General features: G+C 41.5%; 1 protein-coding gene across 5 annotated transcripts in view; it reads left to right on the top strand.

The window, feature by feature from the left end:
- The window catches only part of HERC4 (HECT and RLD domain containing E3 ubiquitin protein ligase 4), a 73,782-nt gene that overhangs the window by 23,891 nt on the left and 22,692 nt on the right, over nucleotides 1-27,199 (top strand). For 4 of the 5 annotated variants that reach the window (XM_075130849.1, XM_075130852.1, XM_075130850.1 and 1 more), the window contains exons 7-17: nucleotides 685-776; nucleotides 3,019-3,149; nucleotides 4,246-4,406; nucleotides 4,875-4,951; nucleotides 10,085-10,209; nucleotides 12,540-12,599; nucleotides 12,743-12,854; nucleotides 13,483-13,672; nucleotides 16,733-16,905; nucleotides 17,753-17,872; nucleotides 26,393-26,416. In XM_075130849.1, the coding sequence (XP_074986950.1) occupies nucleotides 685-776; nucleotides 3,019-3,149; nucleotides 4,246-4,406; nucleotides 4,875-4,951; nucleotides 10,085-10,209; nucleotides 12,540-12,599; nucleotides 12,743-12,854; nucleotides 13,483-13,672; nucleotides 16,733-16,905; nucleotides 17,753-17,872; nucleotides 26,393-26,416 (1,265 nt within the window). The remainder of the gene's footprint in view (nucleotides 1-684; nucleotides 777-3,018; nucleotides 3,150-4,245; nucleotides 4,407-4,874; nucleotides 4,952-10,084; nucleotides 10,210-12,539; nucleotides 12,600-12,742; nucleotides 12,855-13,482; nucleotides 13,673-16,732; nucleotides 16,906-17,752; nucleotides 17,873-26,392; nucleotides 26,417-27,199) is intronic. The other variant, XM_075130853.1, reaches the window with a different exon arrangement.

The raw sequence follows: 27,199 nt of genomic DNA, 5'->3' as shown, positions 1-27,199 counted from the left end.
TTAATGTACAGAAAATTATTTTTAAATAAAGTTATACAATTGTCAGTGTACATTAACAATACTAAAGAAATGTTAAAGTTTACAAATTTTCACTTTTGCAACTAGATGACAATGCTGTTTGATTCTGTTAATTTCCCTGCAGATATAACTTCTGTCTCTAAAACGAACATGAACTCTAACATGGTCTGTTGCTATAACAATATTTCATCTGCTGTGTATAAACATTTTTTTTTAACTCCTGGAGTGTACAAATTCAATGTAATTTATCTCTGTACACTTTACTTTTTAAAAAAGCAAAGACAAAACAGTTTTCATCATCTAAAACATATACATAGGATAGTCTCTCCTGCATTGTCCACCTTAGGTCTAATGTACTGCATTGTATTTCATGATTTGTGGGATAATGTTCATGAGCCAGTGCCTTTAATTTTAAAGAGTATAATCCTTTGCTTATCAAAATTCAGGATGAATTTTTTAATACAATTTTTCTAAGTTACCTCTCACTTAATGCCCTGTATTTTGTGTTCTTGTAATTTTTGAATCCTATAGATTAATACATTTGGGCTAAACGATCACTAATGTTGAAAGTTAAATCTGGAGACAGAGCTCGTTGATGCAACTTCTTTTTCCAAACACGTTAAATGTACTGACATAATGTGACCAACTTTTTATTAAAACTTTCAGACAGGTATGTTCCTAATCTGCTGAAGTCCCTAAGATCTCAGAAAATTATTCACATCTGTTGTGGAGAAGATCATACTGCTGCTCTTACAAAGGTACAGTACTTAAAGTATCATCTGATTTGTTAATTTAGTCACTTCATGTAGTAGTGAACAGTGCTCTTTTAAAGTCTCGAAATGCAATATTTCTATTTCTTAAAAGTTGGATAAAATATGGCCTGTGAAATCATGAAAATAGTAGAAGAAAGGTTAAACATTTAAATAAAGACCCACATTCTTCATAAGTTACATAAACCATGTTTATAGTATAGGCACTACAGTGGAACAGCTTTGGTCCTGCAGCTATGCTGCTGTAGCACCATAGTGTAGATGCTTCCTACAATGATGGAAGAGGTTTTACACGCTCCCGAGTGCCATACAGCCTAACTTGTAAGTGTAGACCAGGCTTCAGTCTAAGTGTGTGTGTCAGCTTTACTAAAGATGAATTTGCAAGATTTTACATTATTAAAAACACTTTGTGACCACGACATCACTTATGGCATTATTTAAACTCTGTGATAGTTGAGCTTTGGTGTGTACTGTTCTAAATACCAACATAAACTTCTGAGCTGGATGGTTTTACTTTTACTGCATTTGTCATAAAATTTTTCACTGACAAGGTTAGTTCCAAATTGGATTGTACAGTTGGTAGATTTTATTGTAGTTTAGCAGCAGTATTATTTGTAAATAGTAAGTAATTAGCAATAGTGGAAATTGTCCAAAGTTATCCGCAGGGGTAGAGTGCAAGCAGTTAGAGTATGAGCTTCCTTCAGGGTTTTACCAATAGCTTCAACCCTCTCATGAAGGAAACACGCTTTATTTGAGGAGTTATTAGTTTTATGTCATTGTAGCTCAATCCTAAACAGAGGTGAATAGCTGAACCACAACTGACACTTACCCTTCAGTTGATATATTTAAGTGCGTTATTTATTGTAGTCTCTCTTGTATTTTGTATAAATTAGTGTATAGAAAACGTTCAAATAATAGAAATCTCTCCGTAATTATAGGAAAAGATGTCCAATAGAAGCAATTATTTATGAACAAATATTACCCTGCAGTGTGTGTGAACCAAATATTTGCACCCCTATAATCCTGAAATTGAAACTGATTTCACTGATACTTATCGTCCAAGTTGAGACATGCATAATATAAACAAAGTACATGTTTCAGAGTGGTGGCCGTGTTAGTCTGTATCAGCAAAAAGAACGAGGAGTACTTGTAAAGTAGTGATCAGTAAACTATATTTTAAACTTTTTTCCTTTTACTAAGGCTTTACTAGTAAAATAGTTAAATCAGATTTACAAGACGTTTAAGTTGACACTATCACTTTAATTAAAGTGAATGGATTTAGATCTGTTAGTTTTAGTATTTACAGTAAAATTAACACGATTTTTCTGTAGCTCCTTCAAGCCCAGCAGTTCCTCTGCGTGTTGTACATTGCAAAATTAGTGTCTTAATATATTACTGTGTGTGGAGTAACTGGTTGTATGTGAGTATTTTAAAAGCCCTTCCAGAATTTAGAAGTACCTGGCACTGTTTATTCTAATTCAGTGAATGGGGCTGTTTTTCTTAGCGGATGCTGCCATTTTAATGACGATTTCCAGCAGAGATCCAGTCTGGTGCAGAGTAGAATTGAAAGAATCAGCTTTGCAATTTGAAAGCATTTGAATATGGAAATTTTCACAGTTATTGTAAGGTAAGTTGCGTAACTTCTAAAAACATTTCGATTAACATTCTTCTGTTACGGTTTTTGGTTAATTTCCTATTAAATTAATCAAAAACAATTTTTTAAAATAATTGAACTTGCCTTACAACCGTGTTGAAACTCTTTGATATCCTGTGCTCTCAAATGATGAGGCTAATGCTTTCAATCATACTCTGCATCATTTCTTTGAGGAGGGCAGCTTCCTATTTGGAAATTATTGTGAAATATATTTATGAATTAAGTTTTAAGGTTTTCCTGGGTTTTTTTGAGTTTTTATGTGCAACTGTAGTTCATCTGTGGAAAAGAGGAAAAACAAGGTTTAGTATCCTATTAATGCCACAAGTTAATGGCAGAATTATTGTGTAATACTGTGGAAATTTCAAGAACATTATTTAACAATGATGTAATATATGATAGGTGTACTACATTTTTCATAAATGGAATTAACTTGTAATCCTTGTATCGATGAGTACCCTTATTTTTCTCTTCCACTATCTTGTTAAAATTATATAAACCAAGAAAGGAGTTCTGTACAATAGATGATTGTCTTACTGTTAAATGTATTCTAATTTTAATCCAAATATATGTGTTTAGGAAGGTGGGGTTTTTACATTTGGAGCTGGAGGCTATGGACAGTTGGGTCATAATTCTACCAGCCATGAGATAAACCCAAGGAAAGTTTTTGAACTTATGGGAAGCATTGTCACACAGATCGCTTGTGGGAGGTAAGATCCATTCTGTACTAGAGCTATGAATGGCAGATATATTTTGTACACTATACAACTGGACGCTTAGTAAAGTATCTGAACTCTGACCCTTACAGGTAAGGGGTGAGGACAAAATTGTTAGACTTGAAGTACTTAAATGTGTTATCTTAAACAGTATTAAATAAAAAATTAAAGAAAATTGTACCACCAACATGTATGACTGTCTACACAGAACAACTGCAATAATCCTTTATTTTTAACCTGTGTCCATCCCTGCCTCCCTGATTTTGGTCCTTGCATGTTAAGTGAAGGCAATAAACAGGATCTAACAAGCATTTAAAAACAAACAAACAAACCCCAAATCCCGAACAATTAAGATGTGTACATGCCTTACTGAGTGTAACACAAGGGCTAGAAACACATTTTTTATTTATTTAAAAAAAAAAAGTACAAGATGATGGCTTCAGGGAAGTGGGTGTCCAACATATATCTGTGTGTACTCCTAGTTCAAGCCAGGGAGGATATTTATCATTGTTCAGATTGTAATAGCACCCAAAATGTAGATGCTTCCCAGACACAGCTGAAGATATTGTCCTTGTCCCAAAGATTTGGTAATCTAAAAGGACAAAGAATGGAAAAAAGATACACATAGGAGCAAAATGATCGTGCTGGTGATAGGGATGCTTTGTTTTTTTTTAAATATAAACTGTTCTCAGTTACCATTCTGTCTATCCATGGTGACCGTGACTGGACCATTCCCTGTTAACAGTCTACATTAATTCATGGCTGTTTATCCCATGCTGTCCCCTCCCCTACCATGAATTTAGGGCTGAGAGGAAAAAGAATTGCACCAATCTGGCAGAAACTTTAAATTTTAAATGTCCAAGACCACCCTCCAGGTCAGGCTTTGGGTGGGAAGTGATGGCAGGCTCCACGTGGCTGTTCTGTCCCCTAATGTTCCAGGAAGGTCCTTTTATTTCGCTGCCTGGAACGCATGGTTTCTGGTAACATGCTGAAGGACATTAAATATACTGTTAACCGTCCTATTTTGACCTGCACATAGCATGTTACGATGCTTGCATAATTTATTTTAAATTTTGTATCTCTGCCATAGGCAGCACACCTCTGCATTTGTTCCATCATCTGGAAGAATTTACTCCTTTGGTCTTGGAGGTAATGGACAGTTAGGAACAGGATCAACAAGTAATAGGAAAAGTCCCTTCACAGTAAAAGGAAACTGGATTCCTTATAGTGGGCAGTGCCTGCCAAGCACAGGTAAATGTGTGACACTACATGTTAACTCTTTCGACTATTTCTGCATTGTTTGAGCTTCTGGAGATAGCCAGCTATGATTTCCCAGTGCAGCTTCTCTTCCGTCAAAATCTCTCTTCCTTAGAACATTGGGATATTGGTCTTTATATCAGAGAAAAACATTTCCAGCTCCCTAAAACCTTTTCTGCACTAGAAAGGTTTGCTAAAATCTTACAGATGATGCCACTCATTTAGCTCCTTTGGGCATAACAACAGTGAGTGTAGTGTAGACCAAGGTTTCTGTGGCTGCTGCTATTTTAAGCACTGTGTTGTGTAGACCAGCTTTGAGCAGGGGTGATAACATAGTGTTCCTGCAGAGAGACCCTTCTTGATTGCTTGATTAATAGACAAGCAGTCATTTTGTCAATTGCAATGTGATATGCCATTTTCAAACTAAGAGATGGAATTAACTAAATTTTATTTTCATTGCAGACAGTGAAGAATATTATTGTGTAAAGAGACTTTTCTCTGGTGGGGATCAAAGTTTTGCACACTACTTTAATCCACAGGTAATAAATTAAAATACCGTGAATCAGATTCAAAGCCTGTAACCAAGGCTCTGTCCTATGTGGCATTTTAGACCTAAATTATACGACAGGAACCTTAGATTTATGTACCTCTGCCTCCCATATCTTCTTCCTATCCTAGCACTTGGTCTTGGTCCAGAACAGCGCAATCAGTATAATATGTTGTGTGTTGAATGTAAGTTGAGTTTATTTTATGCTTATCTTCCCTGACTCCTGCCCCAATTTTTTTTTCCTATTTTTGACCTGCTGTTGGTTTTAGTATTGAAAATGCATAACTGCATAGTACAGGTTGTAGGGGGAATCTGGAGGCTTTCGTGGCTGGATTAGTTCACAGTTGGGATTTTGGACGCTCAGGAAAGTGAAAAGCCAGTTGTTGTTTTTTTGGCACCTAAAATGCACTTGAAGCTTTTGGTAATGGGATGCATGTCCTCTTTCCCTTTCAGGCAGGCTCAGACATGAGTGGGGTTTGAACTACTTGGTTTTTGCCACTTCTCAGCAACTCTTACCAGCAGCTAACTGCCCTATTGTTCCTTGCCCCAGTACCTGGTATTCCGTCCAGCAGTGATGGATAAGGATGTTTAGCTTGTCGTTTCTGCTACAGTGATTAGTAGCCAAATAGTTTGTTGCTGACATTTTAAATTGTCATTATTAGATTTCAGTACAGTCTTAGACACTGTGACATCAGCAGTTTGAGACCCCCTTACCCTCCTCTTTTTGTCCTATGACTGCAGAGGTGTTAGTCCCTCACAGCATGTGCTAACTGCGTGTGCTAAACAGTCTGTTCCACCTTGGGTTTTGTCGTGATGCTGGGAGTATCTTTCCCAGAACTGAAGAAGAGCTGTGTGTAGCTGGAAAGCTTTTGTCTCTCACCAACAGAAGTTGGTCCAATAAGAGGTATTATCTCACCCATCTTGTCTCTCTAATCTCCTGGGACCAACATAGCTACAACTGCACTGCATAAAACATTACCTCAGTTATTTTGCTTGCTTGTTGCCTCAGTTCACAATCAGTTTTTCTTCTGCTTAAACTGTGAGCTCTTTGGGCCTCAGACCTTCCTTCTTAAATGATTGTGAAGTGGCTAGCACAGTTCTCTGGGTATTATAGAAATAACAACACCCTGACTTAGATGAATGCGGGCCATTCATATGTTCCCTGGATTTACTGTTACAGGCTGTCTGTCAACTCAGGCAGACAAAACTGCATTGGCTTACTTTTACTTAAGATTCTGAAGTTTTTCTTCACAACCATAAAGGCTAAAAATGTAATTATTCTTAAATGAAAGCTTAGATTACAAGCATAGTTATATAGCAATTTTAAAAAAAGACAATGATGTATTCATGTACAGATCTACATTGTCTAAATATACACAGGGTCTTGCCTAAAACCTTAATTTTTTGTACAGTTCGATTAGTTCAAAACAATAGTTGCCCAGCAATCCAATTTAAAATGCCATACTCCAGACCTTGGCCACAAAATTGAACAAAACTTGCATATTACTTTTTTGTGATTAAGACTATGAATATTGTAGTATTTTTGGAATTCTGGAGTGAAGCAGTAGAAGAAGTTAGTTCCAGCATGAATTTTAACAAGTCTTTGTGATTTTTCTTATTTGTTGTTTTGCCTTCAGCACCTGGGAAGAATATTTCAAAATATTTTAAAACTGAAGCAATGTAGCTTACTCAGTATTTTAAATAGAACTGGAAAAGAAACAAAAAATTTATATGTAAAAATGCTCAGATGTCTTTGGTATTTATATAGTTGCAGTGCGGAGTTATTGTTTTTTGTAGGTAACATATTAATATCAGTTCCAATAAACTGCCAAAATAAGTTTTTAAGTACATTTTGACAAGAATTAGATGAGGTTAACTGGGGATTACTGATGCATGAGGGACCATTCTCTATCTTTATTTTGCTCTATAATAAATTCACGTATCCATAAAACTTTAGGTGCTGTAAGCAGGGCGCTACTTTAGTACTCTTAACAGTTTAACACTTTGTTGTTACATTATGCATTATTTCAAGCATTTTTCAAATAAGCAGGAATTCACCTGCATAAGCATATAAGGCACTATTCCTGGTTTTTAGCAGAAAGCAACTTTACAGAAAATACTCTACTTGTCTCATTTTGTCCTGTTTCCTATGTGCAGGCACACAGATACTGTGCATGATTAACTCTGTGGCTTGGAGGGAAGCAAAAACTTATTTTTTAGTATATTATTTATCAGGCATCCAAAAGTGTGTTAGTACCCTCTCAGATATAGAATAAAGGTAGTTCCCTGTCCTTAAGAGCTTACAATCTAAATAGATAAAATGGACACAGGATAGGATAAAGGAATGACAACATACCAAATTTCAACTAAATCGTGTTGCTTTTTATGTGTCATTAGTTTCACAATTTTTTCTTAATTTTCCTTTTTTAATTTAAATTTCTCCTCTCCCCTTTTTGTGCTCCCTCTTGTTGCCTCCAACCTTCTTCCTTTAAAACAGTGCCCTTCTTGCACACCACCTGTCTATGTCCCTTTTCCCTGACACAGACCTTGCACAGAGAATGAGAAGGTTTCAGTATGAGCAATTATAACAGGAGTTGAGGCAATGCCCTTAAGAGTTGAGAGTGTTAAAAGTTATAGGTGTGAGGTTTGATGGGAGCAGGAGTAGTAGGGTTGCCATGTTTCTAATTGTTGATAACTGGAACCTCAAGGCGCTGCCCCATGCTCTGCCTCTTCCCCCAAGGCCCCTCCCCCTCAACTCCCCCATTGCTTGCTGGATTTCCCCCCCCCCCCTCAGCTGGGCTCCCTCTGCTCCAGGGCTGCGGTGGGAGCTGCTGCAGCCTGACAAGGAGCCTGCCTGCGTGTATGAGGCAGCCCTGGCTGAGCAGGGGCTGGCACAGGTTAATGACCCGGCACCTCCCTCTACCCCACAGTAACTGGACTTTTGGTGTTTGCTCAGTACATCTGACTGGACACTGCCACGTCCACTTTTTGACCATACTTTCATGTTACCTGGCAATCCTGGCACCAGGAAAACAGAAGCCAAAAACTGGACTGTCTGGGTAAAACATGGATGGGTGGCAACCCTAAGGAGTAGGAGCCACTGTTTATCAGGCAAAAATGGAGTTGGTCAGACGGGAAGTCAAGCTCTACTCTCACTACAGTCTCCTTTCACATAGTGTTTGAGGGAAGTTCTGCATAGCATTTGGATTGGGGAGGAGGTTAGTCAAAATAACTACTGAATGTGGTGACTAACGTTATCTGCATCTTCAGTTCCCATTGGAGGCTGGGAGCAGCTGGAAATATGAATTACTCCACTGAAGGAACCAATGGTAGCACAGCAATTTAGCAAGCCATTCTGCTAGTATCTGGTTTGAGATTGCATCTGGGAGACTCTTAGGGGAGTGGATATTTAGTATAGGTTAGGTCAAGTTCTATGGAGTTTGCCCTGGGTTTTCCTTGTAGTGAATTTTCAGCCTCAAGAAGCCAACAGTGTTTAAAATGTTGTCCTGCCTCCCTTTTCTTCTTAGTGCATATCTTGTGTGTAAGGAAGTTAATAGAATGCTTCCAGGTTTTCTGCAGAGTTCATTTCACTGCAGTGGGGAAGCATGTAATGAAAAATGAAATAATCCCACTATCCTAGGGAGTTTCGGTTGAGCATGTATTAATCTGTTAAGAAGAGCACTCCCTTGTGAGTATTTGAGTTACTGCTCAGGAGTGGAAAGCTTTTTGAACTGTTTCTTAAATTTACCCATGATCAGATTTGCTCATGATACCAAAATGGGTGCTAATCACAGTAAGCCAAAAATAAATTGCAGTGACCTGTGGTGATTGAAATGGTGAGGACTGCAGACAATAAAAGGGATTTAGTAGTAGTAAATGTAAAATCCAGCACTAAGTGGGAGAGGAAGGGGGACAGCAAATGAGGTAGAGAGAGAACTTGACAAATATATATTTTTGTACTAAAGTGAGTTTATTTTCATCTTGCCTCCTTCTTCCTGTCCAGATATTACTTTTTGTCATGTTACCAAGCACTGTAGTTCATAGTCTTAGTGTTTTAATGTCATCTAGTCTTATCTCCTGTATATCGCAGGCCACCACCTGCAAATTAACCCAACAACTGAAATTAGACCGAAGTATTACAACCCAGAGGAGACAAGACTATTATATGCCACAGGCAGAGACTAGTAGGGACGGAGGTGCACCAAATCTGAGGCCCTTGCAATGGCAAGTCAGTGTTTAAGTGAGATATTGCCCCGATAATCCCAGCAAGTGACCTGCACCCACATGCTTCAGAGGACAGTGAAAAAACCCCCAAGTTTACTGCCAGTCTGATCTGGGGGACACTTCCTGACCCCACATATAGTGATCAGTTAGATCTTGAATGCATGAGCAAGAACCAGCCACCCAAGCACCAGAGAGAGAATGCTCAGTGTTACCTCAGAGCCCTGGTTCTCCCTATCTAACGTCCCCTCTCCATCTGTGGCCATCCCTGATGCAGAGGGAGGCAATCCCCCCCACCCTCAGAGTGTGTGTGTGTGTGTGTAAGTGTAAAATCAGCGTTGGGAGGGGTGGGATGTGTAATCAGCGTTGGAAGGGGAGGTGCCCATAAGAGGATATCTTCCTCAAGAAATGACTCTCAGTATTAAAACATTTAAGAAATATTTATTTCACAGCAAGTAATATCATCTAGTCTTGCATAGTTAGTTATTCATTTGAAATTAATCAGTTTGTATTAAGCAAATTGAAAAAACTCATTGGTTTTCACTTGCATTTATCTTGTATATTACTCTGAAAACCTGCTGTTATTCTTTATGCTATTCAGTAACATATTTTGTATGATTTGAATGGATATTACAGTGTAACTTAGATGTCAATTGCAGTCAACATTCAAAAATGTATTTCCCAGCTAAAGCTAAAAGACCTAACACGAAATATATTTTATTCAAATGAAAGTTGTATAATCTGGTTTCTGTCCTCTAACATGGTATTTCACTACGGTAATATTCTCATGGAACATGAATGTATGAATAAAGAGTTTTGCCAATTACATTTTAGGGGGTCGTTTTCCTTAGTAAGACTGATAAATGAGAAAATTATTCTGCTGACATGCCTCTTCTAAATTTAGAACATGATGCCACCAGATGACTTCAGATGTCCTGACTCTTCAAAGCAGATCTGGACTGTGAATGAAGTATTTATTCAGAAATTGCTGACTTGTCCATCTGGAAGGCTTCCTGTGGAGATAGCTGAGTAAGAACAAATTAAATTGTGGAGAAAAATATCTTTGAAAACTAAACTGAATTATAATACATATACACAGTTATGAAAGTTTTTTGCACAATGTTTTAATTACTGTCTTTGCTGTACACATCAGAGCTTTACTCTTGACTATGCTGCTTGTAATGCAATTTAAAGCCTTATAGTAGTTCTACTTCCTTCCTGTTGAAGCAGCTAAAAAAAAAGTAATTACAAACATTCAAAATACAAAATGTGGACTCAAGGTAGGGATTATAAGATATTAGTGGGGTAAGGTGTGCATAGGGACTCAGGTTTCTATGGGTTGTCTAGGCTGGGAAAAGTGATTGTGGTTAGGTAACCGTGATCTTTTCCCTTGTTTAGATCGGGGTCCTCAAACTTCATTGCACTGCGACCCCCTTCTGACAACAAAAATTACTACATGACCCCAGGAGGGGGGACTGAAGCCTGAGCCCGCCTGAGCTCCACTGCCCTGGTTGGGGCGGCCAAAGCCTTAGTTCCACTGCCTTAGCTAGGGGGGAAAAAAGCAGAAGTCCAAGGACTTCAGCCCCAGGCAGGGGGGCTGCAACCTGAGCCCCACCATCCCAGGCTGAAGCCCTCAGGCTTCAGCTTCGGCCCCGGGCAGAGAGGCTCACGCTTCGGCCCCGGGCCCAACAGGTCTAAGCTAGCCCTGGCGACTCTATTAAAATGGGGTCATGTCCCACTTTGGTTGGGTTTAGATCCATGTTAACTCCTTTTACCTCAGTACAGCTGGTTGAGATCTACCTTGATCACTTGTTATCACTTCTTATACAGACCTTTAAAGAACAGTAAAGTATTGGGAATTTGACATCAGGAGAGATGACTTGCGTGGGAGTATTGATAGAAAGTTGGCCATCAAAGTAACGGCCTCAATAACACAGGTGACGAACAGGTCAGGCTTTTGAGGGAGAGTGAACTGAGAATCTCAAAGGGAAGGAAGAGAAGGGTGAACCAGGCCATATGCTACCAGCTACCTCCATACATAATGTAAAACTGTTTTTGTAAGTTTTTTGTGAATGTCAAGTTTGCTGCCATTCATAACTAATAAATGAGTTGGGACAAAAGACATTCATCTATAAATGCTGCCTGTAATACAAAGTACTCTTCTGTTGTCAGCATCAGATTAGAGTGTTGAGCAGTGTTGGTTGTCTGGGTCTGCAATATACTCTCGCACGTGATTCAGAAGTGAGATCATCAAAAAATAGTCACTGACTTTTGAATGAGGATCCTACAGGGGCTGCTCCTGGTGGGACAAAGCAAGTGAGAAACCTGCCCCTTTGATAGTTCTAAAGAGACAGACCTCTCAGCTAGAACACAGATTTTTTTTTTCAGTTGAGCTTCCCTGAGTTTCAGGGAATTTCCCTGTTCCCTGGTAGGCCAGGCTGACCATGTTTATTTCTGAGTGTAGATAGCCCTTCCCTATTGGACTGAAATACCTATAGTTACAGTATAAAATAAAGAGAGATCCAAGCAACTAAAATATTATTTCCTCAAGCTTATTAATGCAGAGTTCTGTGGATTTATTATTGTATATGTGCAGTATATTCTGTAGTTATTCGTTGCGTGAGATAGTGTGCATGTAGTTTCCCACTTTTAACACTTTTTTTAGTGAATGATACTAGCTATTCATTGATGTTCGTTGACTTTTTTAGCCCTCTGAACAAATTCATACTTTGTAAATTAGCAAAAATGTTGATATTCACAAACTTCACATCTAACAGTATGCATCTAGGAGAAGGTTGTAAGTGAATTTTATCTTCACACATTCACTTTGCTAGTCTGAAACGTGTATCTATAATATGTAATAAAATGACAGGCTGCTTATAAGAGGGGATCTTGTACCACTAACTAATTTGTGTTTTGGTTGTGGATAAAGCCAGGGCCCATTATCAGTTTTCATAGAGCAGATATCTTTTTGCCAGTGCTATTAGACATCTATTAGCATTTAAGGTCCACTAAAGAAGCTGCCTAAAAAGCACTATATAAAAGTGATTGCCTGAATTCAGAAGTATTTTCCTGTAGAAAAGTACCAATTTTATACAGGCTTATTTTTCTTTGAGAAACATTGAGAACTTGGGGTCTGCTGTTTGTCAGTTCCTATACACAAAGCTGTCCAATGAAAATTGTTTTGTTTTGACTATCTCAAATTAGCATTTTGTCTTATCCAGTTTCATTTATTGAAATTGCAGATAGGCATGATTAGATATTATGTGAAGTGTCACTGGAGTATATATAACAATTTATAGTAAACACAAACTTTCATTTGATATGTAAATTTAATGTTTCTTATGAATGTTTTTTAGTGAAATAGATGGAACATTTTCTTCAGCTGGCTGCCTAAACGGGAGTTTTTTAGCTGTCAGGTGAGTGGATAGTCTTGTAAATTTTAGATTTCAAGATATTTTTATTTCTGCTTCAATAAACTTGGGGTGGGGAGGAGAGGGTGAGGTGGGGATAGGAGGTGAATGCAAAATTCTTACTTTTTTTTTTTCCCCCCCCACTTCAGCAATGATGATCACTATAGAACTAGTGCTCGATTCTCGGGGGTTGATATGAACGCTGCTAGACTACTATTTCACAAACTTATAAGTCCTGACTATCCTCGTATATCACAACAGGTTTGTCCTGCAAATCTTCCTTAGATCTAGTTACACGGATTCATAAATTCTGTAGTGTTACACCTTGGTCTGGTTCTTTAGTATAAAAAAGTAACCTTTATACACCAGTTCTAAGTTAATGAGGAGTTTGTAAAAACATTTTGTAGTGGCAGCAGTAAACTACACCGTACATTTTCTGTGTCTAAATGTCTGTGATTTTAATTCCTTTTCTGTTTTAATACTATAATACGTACATAGATAATAGAACATTATAATGTGTATAATAATCTAGGTCTGTTTTTTCTAAATTACTGTGGTTTGTGTTAAGTATTGTATATTATCTGCACTGTAACTTTCATCTTTCCACAAAGCACACTTTAAAGTGTTTTAACTGTGAAGGTTTTGCTGTGGAATAGTTACTGTTTTTATCTGAGGTAAACATTGGTACATGAAGTGAATAGCTTCACTGTTGTGCTTACGCACATACATGCAGTAATACTATTTTCAAATTACTATTCTGCACTGCACATCTGCTAGTATCATATTTGGATGAAGCCCTTTCATTAACTTTGTGTTTATATCTTCAGATGTTTGCTTATTCATTTTTTGTTTTAATATAAACTGACTTTACTTCTATGCAATGTTGTAGGTTGCAGCTAGTTTGGAGAAGAACCTTATTCCTAAATTGACTACTTCCTTACCTGATGTTGAAGCCCTAAGGCTGTATCTCACTCTACCAGAATGCCCACTGATGAGTGATGTGAACAATTTTACAACATTAGCTATTCCTTTTGGAACAGCTGTTGTAAATCTAGAAAAAGCTCCACTGAAAGTACTTGGTAAGAATTTTTTTTAAATCTTCTATGTTGAAACTCTTTCACTACTGATTTTCAGCTAGAATATGGAAATTACAGAAATGAATTCATAGGATCTGCAAAAATTTCTCTCTGTATAGTTCTGTGGAATCACTCAAAGAAAGAGTGAGGAATCTAGTTCTTTCTCTTCTTCTCTATTACTCCATCACCGAGCGGTATGTTCCTAATTGGGTAGGAAAGCGTATATCTTCCTTAATGTCTGGGTGAGCTACTTGCCAGTCCATAACATGGATCGGTTATCATTGTCTTCAGTCTGATTCCTTTTGAGAGTGAGAATCTCTGTAGTTCATGGATTTCTTTAAAGGATTTAGAGGGTTTTGTTGTGCTCCTGTTGTTAGACTGATATAATTAGCGTTTACATTTTCTATGTCCTCTTCATACTCATGATTATAAGTAAAATTTAACTCTGCGTAATCAGGTGTGTTTTCACTCATCTTCACTCTTCAAAGAATGTGGGTAGAGAGAGGCGGTTGTTTTTCCAAGAAATCATATGGTTACACTGCTGTCATGCTAGAAGAGTCATAGCTCACCTCTCTTGCCAAGCAGCATCCTGTAGGCAGTTTCCAGGATTGTTAAAGAACAGACATTGAATTCACATCTTTGATTTACCTTGACAAAGCATTTTACCATTTTCTTCAATAGGTCTCACCAGGCCGCACAGAGGGATGTTGCCTCCCTATTCTGAGCCAGGATGTCTGTTCATTTTCAGGCTAAAACCACTCTCGCTTTCTTACCCTGTTGCATTACAATTTCATATCCTGTTAGCTGTCTTTATTGCTTCAAGATCTTTTTAGAGTAACAGCCGTGTTAGTCTGTATTCGCAAAAAGAAAAGGAGTACTTGTGGCACCTTAGAGACTAACCAAATTATTTGAGCATAAGCTTTTGTGAGCTACAGCTTCTGCTCAGATAAATTGGTTAGTCTCTAAGGTGCCACAAGTACTCCTTTTCTTTTTAAAATCTTTTTAGACAGTGCAGCTTTCACTATATTTTCCCATTGAATAGCTGTTTGACACGTTTTTCCCCACAGATTTTCTGGCTTTAATTTACATTTGAATTTTATCTTATATTTTATTTCCTCTGTTTATAACAGAACTGATTCTGTTAGTGTCTTGCATTTAGGTAGCTGTTTGATTGTGCAGAGTTAATTTATAATGAAGGAAAGTTCTAATTAAAGACTTAACAAAGTGTTGTGCTAGGTACAGCTTGGTCCTTCAAAGGTTTGCTGCACTCCCATCATGTTACAACTGTTTCCATAGAAGGGGGCAGTGCTTTAGGGAGAGCTCTATAGCTCCTCTCCCCTGACATTTTTCTGTCTCCATACATAGCTGCATACTGACAAACATGCAGCTCTTTTGGAATCCCCTTTGTCTGCCTATTCAATCTGCTTACCTTGCTGCCTCTTAATTTCCCTTCAAAGTTGCCCCAGTGCAATAGATACTAGCATCCATATTTGCCAATAACTTCTATTTTTTTCAAAATTCCTGGATTAAAAAAACCCTAGAACATTTCAGCATAATGTCCCAATGTCCCTATTTTTAAGCCAAGTATCTGTAATTTCTTCAAGCGATTGCACCTGTCCATTCCACTGTAGGTATGTGTGTGTCTTGTACACAGATGTCAGAGTTTTTTTCCCCGCAGCAGTACCTGTTGGGGTGACTTGAGTGCCCTCTGTCACCACATGCCATTGCGTGCTCGTATAAGAGGGCGGAACCACCTCAACTCCCCTCAGTTCCTTCTTACCGCCTGTGACCGTTATTGGAGCCATCTTGGTTTTGCTAACTCAAGTGCCTTCCCTCTCATAGATAGATGCAGTTATTGTTAGTTCTTAGATTTTTGTTTTCTTAGCTAAATTAGTGTTATGTTTCAGGGGTTTTTGGCGTCCTTTTGGACTGTTTGTCCTTTTTTTAGAACCAGGCTCAGTATCAGAAAGATGCCTTGCTCCCCGAGGTCTAAGTTCTGTGGGACTTGTTCAAAGCCTATGTTGGTTAGTGATTCACCATCTAACCTGCTTTAAGTGCTTGGGTGAGGCCCACATTAGCGACAAGGGCTTCAGATCCTGGTCAAAAAACAACAGAACAGCAAGGTATAAGTGCTTGCTTATGAAAGCAGCACTGAGACTCCCTTTGGAATCATCACATGGGGAGAGCACCCCAAATACTTCAGTGTCAGTACGGAGTGCTCCATCAAAAATATCTTTGGCTTCTCGATCACGATCACCGGTGCCAAAGAAGAGACACAGACCTTCCTCGGGCTCAGCATCTTGCCCACCAACCTTGGTACCAAGGCAAGACAGAGTCAAGGACTCTGCTAAGCGTGTGGCAGAGAGAGCTGCTTCAGAAGCCTCGCCATCTAAAAGGGATTCATTACCTCCTAAGCTGATGCCAGGCCTGTCGGGGCTGTCCCTTGACAGACAGTTGAGGAACCGAGAGGGATATGCAGCTGCAAGGGACTTGCTCAGCCTCTCAGTATTAGTTTTACCAGCTCTCTGCCCCCCAGCTGCGGCCCTGGGGCCAGAGGAGCTGTCATCTCTCCCCCACGCACACACACCCCCCACACACCCCCGGCAGCTCTGGGACTGGAGAAGCTGTCAGTTCCCCACCACAACCAGCAAGGCTGGAGGTGGGATGTTTGTTATAGCCCAAGGTTCGCGATTGCCAAGGGCATTATAGCAAGGATCTACTGTACCAGCATGTAGTGGCATGTGTCAACAGAGCATGCTTAAGCCACCCCAATGGGTAATGCTGAGGGGGGAAAAAAAATCTCCAGCGTCTGTGCAGGAGGCGTGAGCCTATACATCTTGAAGAATAACAGTTACGGAAAGGTAGATAACCATTTCCCATTCTAAACAGTTTTTCTACACCAGTTCATTTCAGTAGAAATGAAAACTTTGTTCCTATTTCTCCACCATAATCTCTTTATAGCTTTCAATCTCTGGGAGGTATAATTTTTAGGAAGAAGGGCCATATAATACTGACAGTTGTGATTGTAAGTTTTACGTTTATATGCTCGCTCTTTATTGACAGAAAACTGGTGGTCTATACTTGAACCTCCATTGTTCCTCAAGATAGTGGAGCTGTACAAGGATGTTGTGGTCCATCTCCTAAAATTATACAAGATTGGTATCCCCAATTCTGAAAGAAGAATCTTTACCAGTTTTCTACACACTTCTCTCAAAGTTCTGGAAGTTTTACATAGGGTATGTCCTGAGCTGTTTTAAGCTAATTGTTGTTTCCAAATTGCTTATTTTGTCAACTGTTGTGCAGTGTTAATTAAGTCCCTTTTATTTTGTAATCCGTGAAGGAGTGAAAGTGCTCTGATTTAGAATTCTTCTATGGATTGACACTATATAGTTTTCTTGTTAGCAATGCCTTCTGGATGTCTAAATCACTGGAATACCAAATTTTAGTTTGGCGAGCATGCTCTCATTGGCTAGGACAGTTATCAGTTTTCATGGAAACACAAATTAAATGGAGTAATTATATTTTAGAGAATACAGTAAAATACATTAGAAGACTCAAACTTTCATTTACCATAATAAAATTGAGACTATAAATTGATGTGCAGTTATTTTAAGACTGCAGCTAAAAAAAGAGATCCTTGAACTTTTAAATGAGCAAATATGAGATGGCCATGCAGAATGTGTTTTCTAGTGGATCTCACAATGCTTCATTCGCTCTTAAGTCTGCAGTAATTTTAAAATGACAGCACTGTACAGTATGTAACTATATGCTGCAGCTATCGTTGTTCCATTTTTCTTGCAATTTCATGGGATTTCTGAATAATCTGCATTTCAACCTCCCATATATCCTTTCTTCTGGTCTTGTGGGCATTGGACACCTTTAATGTTTACTCTGTTGGGAAGGAAAAGCTCTTTCCTACTTTTTGTTTGGTAAGGTATCTAAGTTCAGTTAGACTGACGTAGCTTAAATTGTTTGTTTAAAAAAAAAAAGACTTGTTATGGTAAACATTAGAGCAAACTTTTTGTGGCAAGTAATAATGAAAAATAAAAATAATGAAAAGTAAACAATCATACTTTTCTTCAGGTAAATGAGAGAGGAGGACAAATTATACAGTATGACAAATTTTACATTCATGAAATACAAGACTTGATAGACATCAGAAATGACTACATCAACTGGATCCAGCAGCAGGCATATGGAATGGTGAGTTTCCTGTTTCCTTGCATTCCCTTTTAAAATATGGCTCTAGCTTCCCTCTAGTCTTTGGGTATTGCTTGTTCTTTGTAAAATGCCTTCAAAAATCATGGTGGCTGAACGGTGACTGTGTTAATAAGGAATAAAATTAAGGTTGTTCAATTTCATGTTAATGAAATTTTTAGTATAGAAAGAGCCCTTACTGGTCTAGTGCCTCATCTGCCACAAGGACTTTCAAAGTCAGATACACAAGCAAATATACAAACACATCTCAAAAGGTAGTTGTTAATGAAAAACCAACGTAGTATTTTGAATGGAGTTCCACAGGGATCTGTACTAGGCCTGATATTATTCAACATTTTCATTAATAATCTGATTTAAAATTTTGTGGATGCAACAAAGATTGATGGAGTGGTAAATAATAAGGAAGACCAGGCAGTCACACCAGAGTGGTCTGGATCACTTGGTAAATTGGACCTATTCAAACAAACAAAATGTGCTTTAATAGTCAAAGACAAAGTCATCTTGGAACAAAGAATACAGGCCATACCTGCAGAATAGGGAACTGAATCCTGGAAATCAGTGACTCTAAAAATGATTAATGATAGTGGACAACCAACTGAACATGAGCTCCCAGTGCAACACTGTCAAAAGGGGCTAATGCAGTCCTTGGATGTGTGAACAGGAGGGTAGTGATGAGGAATATGGAGATGACTTGACCTCTGTATATAGCATTGGGGAGGCAGACATCTAGTTCAGGTATCTGTATTTTTAAGTATAATATTGCAAAATTAGAGAGGGTGCATAAAAACCATAAAAATTATTTGAGGGCTGGGAAAAAATGCCTTGCAGTTAAGACTTAATGAACTCAAAAGATTTAGACAATCAGAGAGAATAGTGAGAGATGACTTGATTATAATGTATAAGTACCTTCACCAAAGACAAAATACCAGATACTAACAGATTCTTTAACCTAGTGGGGAAAGACAGCAAGAACCATTGTATGTAAATTTAAAGCCAGACAAATTCAAATTAGAAATAAGATACGGATTATGAAGGTGATTAACTTTTGGAACAAACTACCAAGGGAAGTGATGTATTCTTCATCATTTGAAGCCTTCAGAATTGGATTTTTTTTCTGGATGACCTGCTTTAATCCAACACGAATTATTGGGCTCGTTATAGGGGTTATTGAGTGAAAGTCTGTGGCTTGTACTATGCCAGAGATCACACTGGATGATCTAACTGTCCTTTCTGGTCTTAAAAATCTGTGAATTTATTAAAACCTTCCCTTACCGTGTATATGTTTTTTTATTATCTGACTGTCGAACCTGAAACTGTAAGTCTGAGTTCTTTATAATTGTTACTTCTCTTGTTAAAACTTTGGGGCATGATTGTTTGCTCAGTTCCTTGGTGAAGTTTGAAAAAAATGCCAATTGAAACTCTGAGAAATACCATATTTCATCCATCACAGATCACATTTTTGTACAAACTGCTTGAGGTGAAGATGTGTTCCAAGGAAGTGAGTTTTGTTCTTACTTGACATATTGAACCAGTAAGTGAGGGAGACATATCTTTTATCTTTTTTGCTTATGGAAAATGCTAACCTTCATTCTTTGGACATGGTCCAAATTAAAACAATTCTTTAGCACTGAGCTTCATACCAAAGAAATTCTTGATGGCCCTTTCAATGGGAGGAATTGTTCTGTCAGCACTTCTAATGTGGCTCTTATTCACTTAGTGCTATTTTCAGCATATGCATTAATGGTAGGGAGTTCCCCAGGGTACAATGCCTGACAGAGTGGGGTCCCAGTTTATGACTATGGCTCCTACACACTACGGTAATACAAATAATAACAGGGGCTTTTTTTTTAGCTGAGTGTCCAAAGTCTGGCTTATTGATGGATGGGCTGAATCCATTTCAGGTCATCCTCCCTGACTGTTCTTCCATTCCTGTGTCATTCTTTTAAGGTACTTTGAGGGAAAAGTTTCAGTACTGACACCTGGAAAATGATTTCTCTTACTGGTAGCTGAAGAACTTCAATGGTGAAGAAGGAAATACAGTAAAGATTTTTCCCACTGTAAAGGTTTTGTCAAAAGTTGATAAAATCTCTTCTTCTTTCTGTACAATCTCAACTTTTTGGGACCTGTTTTTTATTTATCAGAAGAGAGTGTTCCTATCTTAGTCTCTTCACCCAATATGTATATCTGTATTCTAGATCTCATTGCAGGTGCATTTTTTCACCCTTTTGTCCAATTCAGATGAAACCTCTTCATTGGTGAATATGTTCTTTATTTTTGGATCTACAGAGGTTTCCTGATCAAACTCTTGTTAGCCTCAGCATAGGAGGATCTCATGCTTTTATGATGGCTTGCTTGTTAGATTTACGGGATTGATATTTTTTGCCGCTATTGCTTTCATTGGTTTCTGGGCACAAATGCTCTATGAAAAGTTGAAAACACTTGTTGGGTACTCTATAGGCACATTCATTGTTGAGATTTTGAATATGAATTTCAGTGGAGAGGGGAGCCATTATGTGTCATGATTGTTTTGTTGTTTTTTTTTTGGGGGGTGGGGTGAGGGTGGGGTGGGGATTGTCAGTTGGTCCATAACACGATGGACATCTTTGTCCTTTTTCTTTCCCTAAACTTTAGGGGACCTGATTCTAGAGTCTTGTTTCAAGAGGAATTTTTATTTATTTATTGGTTGATTGATTGCACGAGTCATTTGAGTTAGTCTGTTGAGCTACTTACCTGGCAAGCTCTGGTAGACCAATTCAGTCACTTACTGGATGAACTTTAACACAGTCCTTCATCTGGAACCACTTTCCCTCCAGTCACTATTCTAGCTCTGGGATCTACTTTGATTAATAAGCTAACTCTGGGGATAAAACTTTTTATATGTACAATGTCTTGTTTGCTTCAGTTCTTCTTGGCTAAAATCTGATTGTAATATTCTTTTGCTAGACTTTAATTGAAAGTTTTAGAGGTCTTCCAGAATTCATTAGTACAGTTGTTTTTTTTACTCTTCTAGCAATGGAAGTGTGTGTTGTCTTAAAAATACCTTCTGGTGGTTCACTTGAGACCAAATGAAATGTTCTATGAACACAAATAGCATATCGTATCATAGCTTCTATTTGGGAAACACAGCTTGTCAACTGCTTGGGCTCTGTTCCAAGTCACTGGAAGAGCTTTGCCAATGCCAGCCTTCAACCATGAGGTACACATGAATTGGAAAAAGACTATTACAGTCTAATAATAAAATACTAATATAAAGAGTTGTTTTAAAAACAGTTGAGATTTTATTTAAAGGACTTTACTGTAGTCTGAGTGATTTAGGGAAAAAATAACAGGTGCCATGTGTACAAAAAGCTCCATAAATGTGCACTTTCACATACATTATATTTGGTGAACTTCTAGGTCAGCTAGTGTTTCAGAGAAGGTAAGGTGTATGTATGTGTGGAGTATGTGTGTTAAATAAACACCTTTGTAGTTCTCATTTTGGCCATTAACTTTTATAAGTGGGGGTTCTTCGAGTGATTGCTCATGTGTATTCCACAATAGGTGTGCGTGCTCGCCACATGTACCGGTGCCGGAAGCTTTTCCCCAGCGACCCCTGGAGCTGCGCGCTTCCCCCACCCTCAGTTCCTTCTTTCCGCCAGTGAAGGTGCATCGGAACTACTCTGCTCCAGCTTTGCTGTAGCTCATCCCCAGAACTGCTTGTTCGTTCAGTGTTAGTACCTCTAGTTAGTTAGCTGCTCAGTTAGTTTGAGCGCCTGGGTTGGGGCATGCCCTGGGTTTTAAGTCATGTGACACTTGTAGGCAATCTGTGCCAAGGAGTGACCTGCACACAGACTGTTTATGCTGTTTGGGAGAAACCCATATCTGCGATAGTTGCAAGATTTGCAAGTCGTTCAAACCTCGGACCAAGAGGGGAAAAAGACATAAGGCTCTGGACCATTCTGATGGAGCTGGCGCAGACTCTGACTCTGGCGTACCACTCCGAGCCGGCACCGCGGTATCGGTGTGCGGCGACCTTCCAGAGCCTTCGACCAGTCAGCACCGCTCCCTGTCCACAGGGCACAAGAAGGCAAAAATGATGCTTTCTTCGCAGCAGCACCGAGGAAAATCCGGGGCAGAGGCTAGACCCATTTCAGGCAGTCCTTGATCCCCTCCGGCCTCTAGGCCTCCAACTCACGTAAAGCGGAATAGCCCAGCAGCTTCAGACCAGTTGGCACCACTCCCCATCCACGGGGCACAAAAGGCAAAAATGACACCTTCTTCGCAGCGGCACCGAGGTAAACCCGGGGAGAGGCTAGACCTATGTCGGGCAGTCCTCGATCCCCTCCGGCCTCTAGGCCTCCGAGTCACATAGAGCAGAGTAGCCCAGCCGCTTCGGACGAGGCCTGTCCGGATGCCCTCCATGCTGGAGGCCCTGCAGGCAGCCTGGGACGTCCTGTCCATGCCGGTACCAGGAGCGCCGCCGATGTCGGTCCCTCGCTCCAGGGGCAAGCCACCGCTGGGATCTCCGCAGTCGCCCCTGGCTCGGTACCACTCTCGGTCCAGGGAACATTCCCGATGCCATTCGCTGCCCAGTGACTGTTCAGGGCAAAGTCCATGTGGATCGCCCTCGACTCCCACCAAGCTGTCTGGTTGGGTGCTATCCGACTGAGACTCTTGGCACCACTCCACTTCAAGGAGTGAGTACTGATGGGACCGAGGCAGACGTAGACAGAGGCCCTTGTCTCGGAGGGGTTACTGGAGCCGGTCACGGCATGGACATCAATGCCGTTCCCTCTCAGAATCCCGCTCCAAGACCCCGCCAAGGCATCGCATCCACAGCCCCAGGCATCAATCGCCGGCATCTCGCTGTCGCGGGTCCGCCATTGGAGCCGATCGCAGAGCAGCTGCTACTGACAGGACCGATCCTCTACTTCGAGATTGTGGTCAGCATCACTCCCGGGACAGCGGCAGGTCGTTGGTCATCCTGGCTTCCGCTCGAAGTCGTCCCTCCGTGGGCCAGCCAGATGGGCCGAGTAACCTGGCCCGCCGGGGCTGCAGCAAGTGCAGTGGTTCCGGGCCCTGTGGCTGGCCCAGTGGGCACTGTGGCCCCTGACGCAGCCCTGGTGGGGGGCTCGCTCGGTAGCCAGAGCCTCAGAGACACCATTGGCCTCCCTCTCCAGACCTGCGAGGAAGGAGTTGGTGGGACGTACATCCCCGGCACTGTGCCCGGAGACCATCCAAGTGGTGGACGCTTCGGTGCCGGCGGACACCCAAAGTACCGCACCGGCCACCTTGCACTCCCTGGATGAGGCAATTATGGCCCTGTGCCCTGCTCCCTTCAGTCCCGCAGGAGGACTTTAGGGCCCACTAGGAACTCCTAAAAAGGGTGGCATCAAGCCTCCACCTCCAGGCAGAGGAGATAGAGGAGCCCTCGGATTTCCCCCCCCATCCCAGTTCTCACTGATCAGCAAGGTCCTGGAAAAGGTAAAGATGGACAAGGCCTGGGTCCTCCTGATTGCCCCAGCATGGCCCAGGCAACATTGGTACGGGACCCTCAAGGACCTGGCGGTTGCCATTCCACCCGGACCTGCTCTCCCAGGACTGGGGCTGCCTCCTCCACCCCAACATAGCGGCTCTCCATGTCACGACATGGCTGCTTAATAGTAAGGTAGGGAGCAGAGGACGCGCTCAGAAGGGGTCCAGCGCGTCCTCCTAGAAGGCAGGTAGCCCTCCATGCGCCGCTCCTACTTGGCATCCGGTTCTCCAGATGGGCGGCTGAGTGGGGTGTCTCCCCAGTGGCTGCCCCCATCCAGCTTATCCCGGACTACCTTCTCCAACTTATAGCCCAGGGCCTAGTGCCCTCGTCAGTCAAGGTGCACCTGGCGGCCATATTGGCTTTCCATCCACCAGTGCAGGGTCACACGGTATTCTCCCGTGCTATGACTGGCCGGTTCCTCAAGGGATTGGACCACCTGTTCCCGTTTGCCAGGCCCCTGGTCCTGCAGTGGGACCTGAACCTGGTGTTGACCTGTCTTACAGGGCCCCTGTTTGAGCCACTAGCCACGTGCACCTGGTCCCACCTCTCGTGGAAGGTGGCCTTCCTGGTTGCGATCACATCAGCCAGGCGGGTGTTGGAGCTCAGGACCCTTACCTCCAAGCCCCCATACACGGTGTTTCATTAGGACAAGGTCCAGCTCCTTCCACATGCTGCATTCCTCCCGAAGGTGATCTCCTCCTATCACATGGGTCAGGACATTTTTCTGCCGGTCCTCTGCTCCAAGCGCCACACATTCAGTGAGGAGTGCCATCTCCACACGCTCCATGTGTGACGGGGTCTGGCTTTCTACTTTGAGCAGACCAAGCCATTCAACTGTTCATCGCCTGGGCTGAGCACATGGGGGGTTGGTCGATCTCCACTTAGCAGCTTTCCAACTGGATCACTTCGTGCATCTGCACCTGTTATGATCTGGCGGGTATCCCCCCCCGCCTCCGATTGTGAAGGTGGCCTCGTCAGCTGCCTTCTTGGCCCATGTCCCCATCCAGGACATTTGTAGGGCCGCCACGTGGTCTTCGGTTCACATGTTCACCTCGTACTATGTGATCGTCTCCCAAACCAGGGATGACGTCATGTTCGGCAGGGCTGTCCTCTACCCTGAGAACTTGTGAACTCCTACCCATCTCCAACAGATATAGCTTGGAATCACCTATTGTGGAATACACATGAGCAGTCACTCGAAGAAGAAAAGACAGTTACATTTTCCATAACTGGTGTTCTTCGAGATTTGTTGCTCATGTCTATTCCACATCCTGCCCTCCATCACCTGTGTCAGTTGTCTGGCAAGAAGGAACTGAGGGTGGGGGGAGCACACAGCTCCCCTTATATCACGCCATGGAGGTGCCACTCCAGGGGTCGCTGGGGTGCGCTCCCCTCCGGGTACTGCTCTGGGGAAAAACTTCCAGCACCGGTGTACGTGGCAAGCACGCACACCTATTGTGGAATAGACATGAGCAACACATCTCAAAGAATACCAGTTACAGAAAAGGTAACTGTCTTATTCAGATATCCTGGTCCCTTGAGATTTTTCTTTATAGTACTGTTTTTTTAAAACTTTTTGGTGCTATTTAAATTTAATTTCCATTTTCTACCCTTGGGAAATGTCTGCCTTTGCGTTCAACAGAGGGTGACAGAGAAACATGCAGGAAAGAGAGAATTTGTGTTCCAGTAACATATGCCTCTTCTATCACTAAATTCCCCTCCAAGTCCATCCAAAAAGTTGCACATTCCCTCTTAATCTTTGTGTACAATAAAATAGCTACAGATTATGGAAACAAATGATGATTTATCTCAACTCATGCTCTAAGTGGCTTTTGCACCTTGAAAATCAAAACATGTTGTACTAATGCTTTGTTGCATTTAACATATAATATGGTATAACAACTTGAAAAAAGGGAAGAAGCAAAAAGCTTGCTTTTTACATAAAGACTTAGTGAGCAAGTGAGCATTATATGTAGAATTCCAGGATTTTAAAAATTGATAATACTACTGTTAATATAACATTTATAATACGTTTCCCATAACTTAGCATTTATTATTTTAGTGCCGTCCATCCAAGAAAACTTTATTGTAGCACCGCTTTTTAAAGACCCTAGATCAGGGGTGGGCAAACTTTTTGGCCCGAGGGTCACATCGAGGTTGCCAAACTGTATGGAGGGCTGGGTAGGGAAGGCTGTGCCCTCCCAAACAGCCTTGCCCCCGCCCCCTGACTGCCCCTCTCAGAACCCCCAACTCATCCAACCCCTGCTTCTACTTGTCCTCTGGTCGCCTCCTCCTGGGACACCCCGCCCCTAACCACCACCCTTGGTCCCTGTCCCCCGACTGCCCCCTTCAGAACCCCCGACCCATCCAACCCCCCCGCTCCTTGTCCCCTGACCACCCCATCTCTGGACCCCCCACCCCCCCAATCCAACCCCTCCTGCTCCCTGCCCCCTGACTTCCCCGACCCCTATCCACACCCCTGCCCCCTGACAGGCACCCAGGGGCTCCCACGCCTATCCAACCCCCCCTGCCCCCCACTTCCCCCCACCCCGCAGAATCTCTGCCCCATCCAGCTGCCCCCTGCTTCCTGTCCCCTGACTGACCCCCCTCCCCCACTCCCATTCTCTGCCTCCTTTTAGGCTAGAGCCTGCCGTGCTGCCTGGCAGGAGCTCGCAGCGGGGGAGGGGGGAGGAGCCAGGGACTAGCCTCCCGGGCCAGGAGCTCAAGGGCCAGGCAGGACAGTCCCGTGGGCCGGAGGGGCCGTAGTTTTCCCACCTCTGCCCTAGATGTAGTAATTAAGTGTCTGGTTATAGTCTGTGGATTAATTCTAAATGCAAAATTTTTATGTTTTTATTTGCTTCTCTAATCATTCAGTTTTTAAAAATACTATAGCTAAATATTTTTGCTGGTTCAGAGAAGAATAATTAATGCAGACACTAATGCTGCTTTTTACTCTTAATTATTGCTACCTTTGTGCATTGCTGTCATAGGACATCAACCATGGATTAACTGAGGTAAGATTGGTTGTAATCTGGCTTCCTTTTCAGAGTGTAAGGAAATCAGAAATTTTGATTAAGATCTATTTCTGTCAAGGATTAATTTTAGAGTATTAGATGTAAGTAAGACTTTACAATTTGTGTGGGTATAGTCAGAAAAATGTCTTCAGAAAATTGTTCTATATTAACTAATCAGGTTGGATATAGAAGTCATTGATGGAGTGTAAATATAAGGCCTTGTCTATACTACACAGTTTTGTTGGCAAAAGGCAGCTTTTGTCGACAAATCAATGGAGGTGTACACTCTACAATGCTACTTTTGGCAACAAAACACTCCCATTTTGCCGACAAAATAAAATCACCTCAACGAGAAGCATAGAGCTTTTTGCAGCAAAGTTAGAGCAACAAAACGTCAGTCTAGTCACTGTGTTCCTTATGTTGCCATAACTGGCCTCCAGGAGGTATCCCACGATGCCCACGGTGACCTCTGCTCACTGTTTTGAACTCCACTACCCTGTATCCCGCTACACAGGCATGCACTCCTCCCCTTTCAAAGCCTTTGGAAGTATTGAAATTCTTCAGCGTGGAGAGCTCACATAGCTACAGCCCAGCTGAGCATGCCAGCTTCCACAGCGAATGCAGTCCTGCCTGGACTACAGCGGAGGTGGGGGATCATCTTGACCTGTGGGGAGAGGAGGCTGGGGGAGTTCTCTGAGGGAATCACAGAATCAAAACGTTAACTCTGAATCCTGCTCTTCTTAGCACTAGGAACGCAGCATGCAGGCAGGGCAGGCTGCTGCT

This window comes from Caretta caretta, chromosome 7 (genome assembly GCF_965140235.1).
Source record: "Caretta caretta isolate rCarCar2 chromosome 7, rCarCar1.hap1, whole genome shotgun sequence".
NCBI classification, from domain to species: Eukaryota; Metazoa; Chordata; order Testudines; family Cheloniidae; genus Caretta; species Caretta caretta.
Note: the sequence above shows the minus strand (reverse complement) of the source record. Positions and strands in the feature narration are given on the sequence as shown.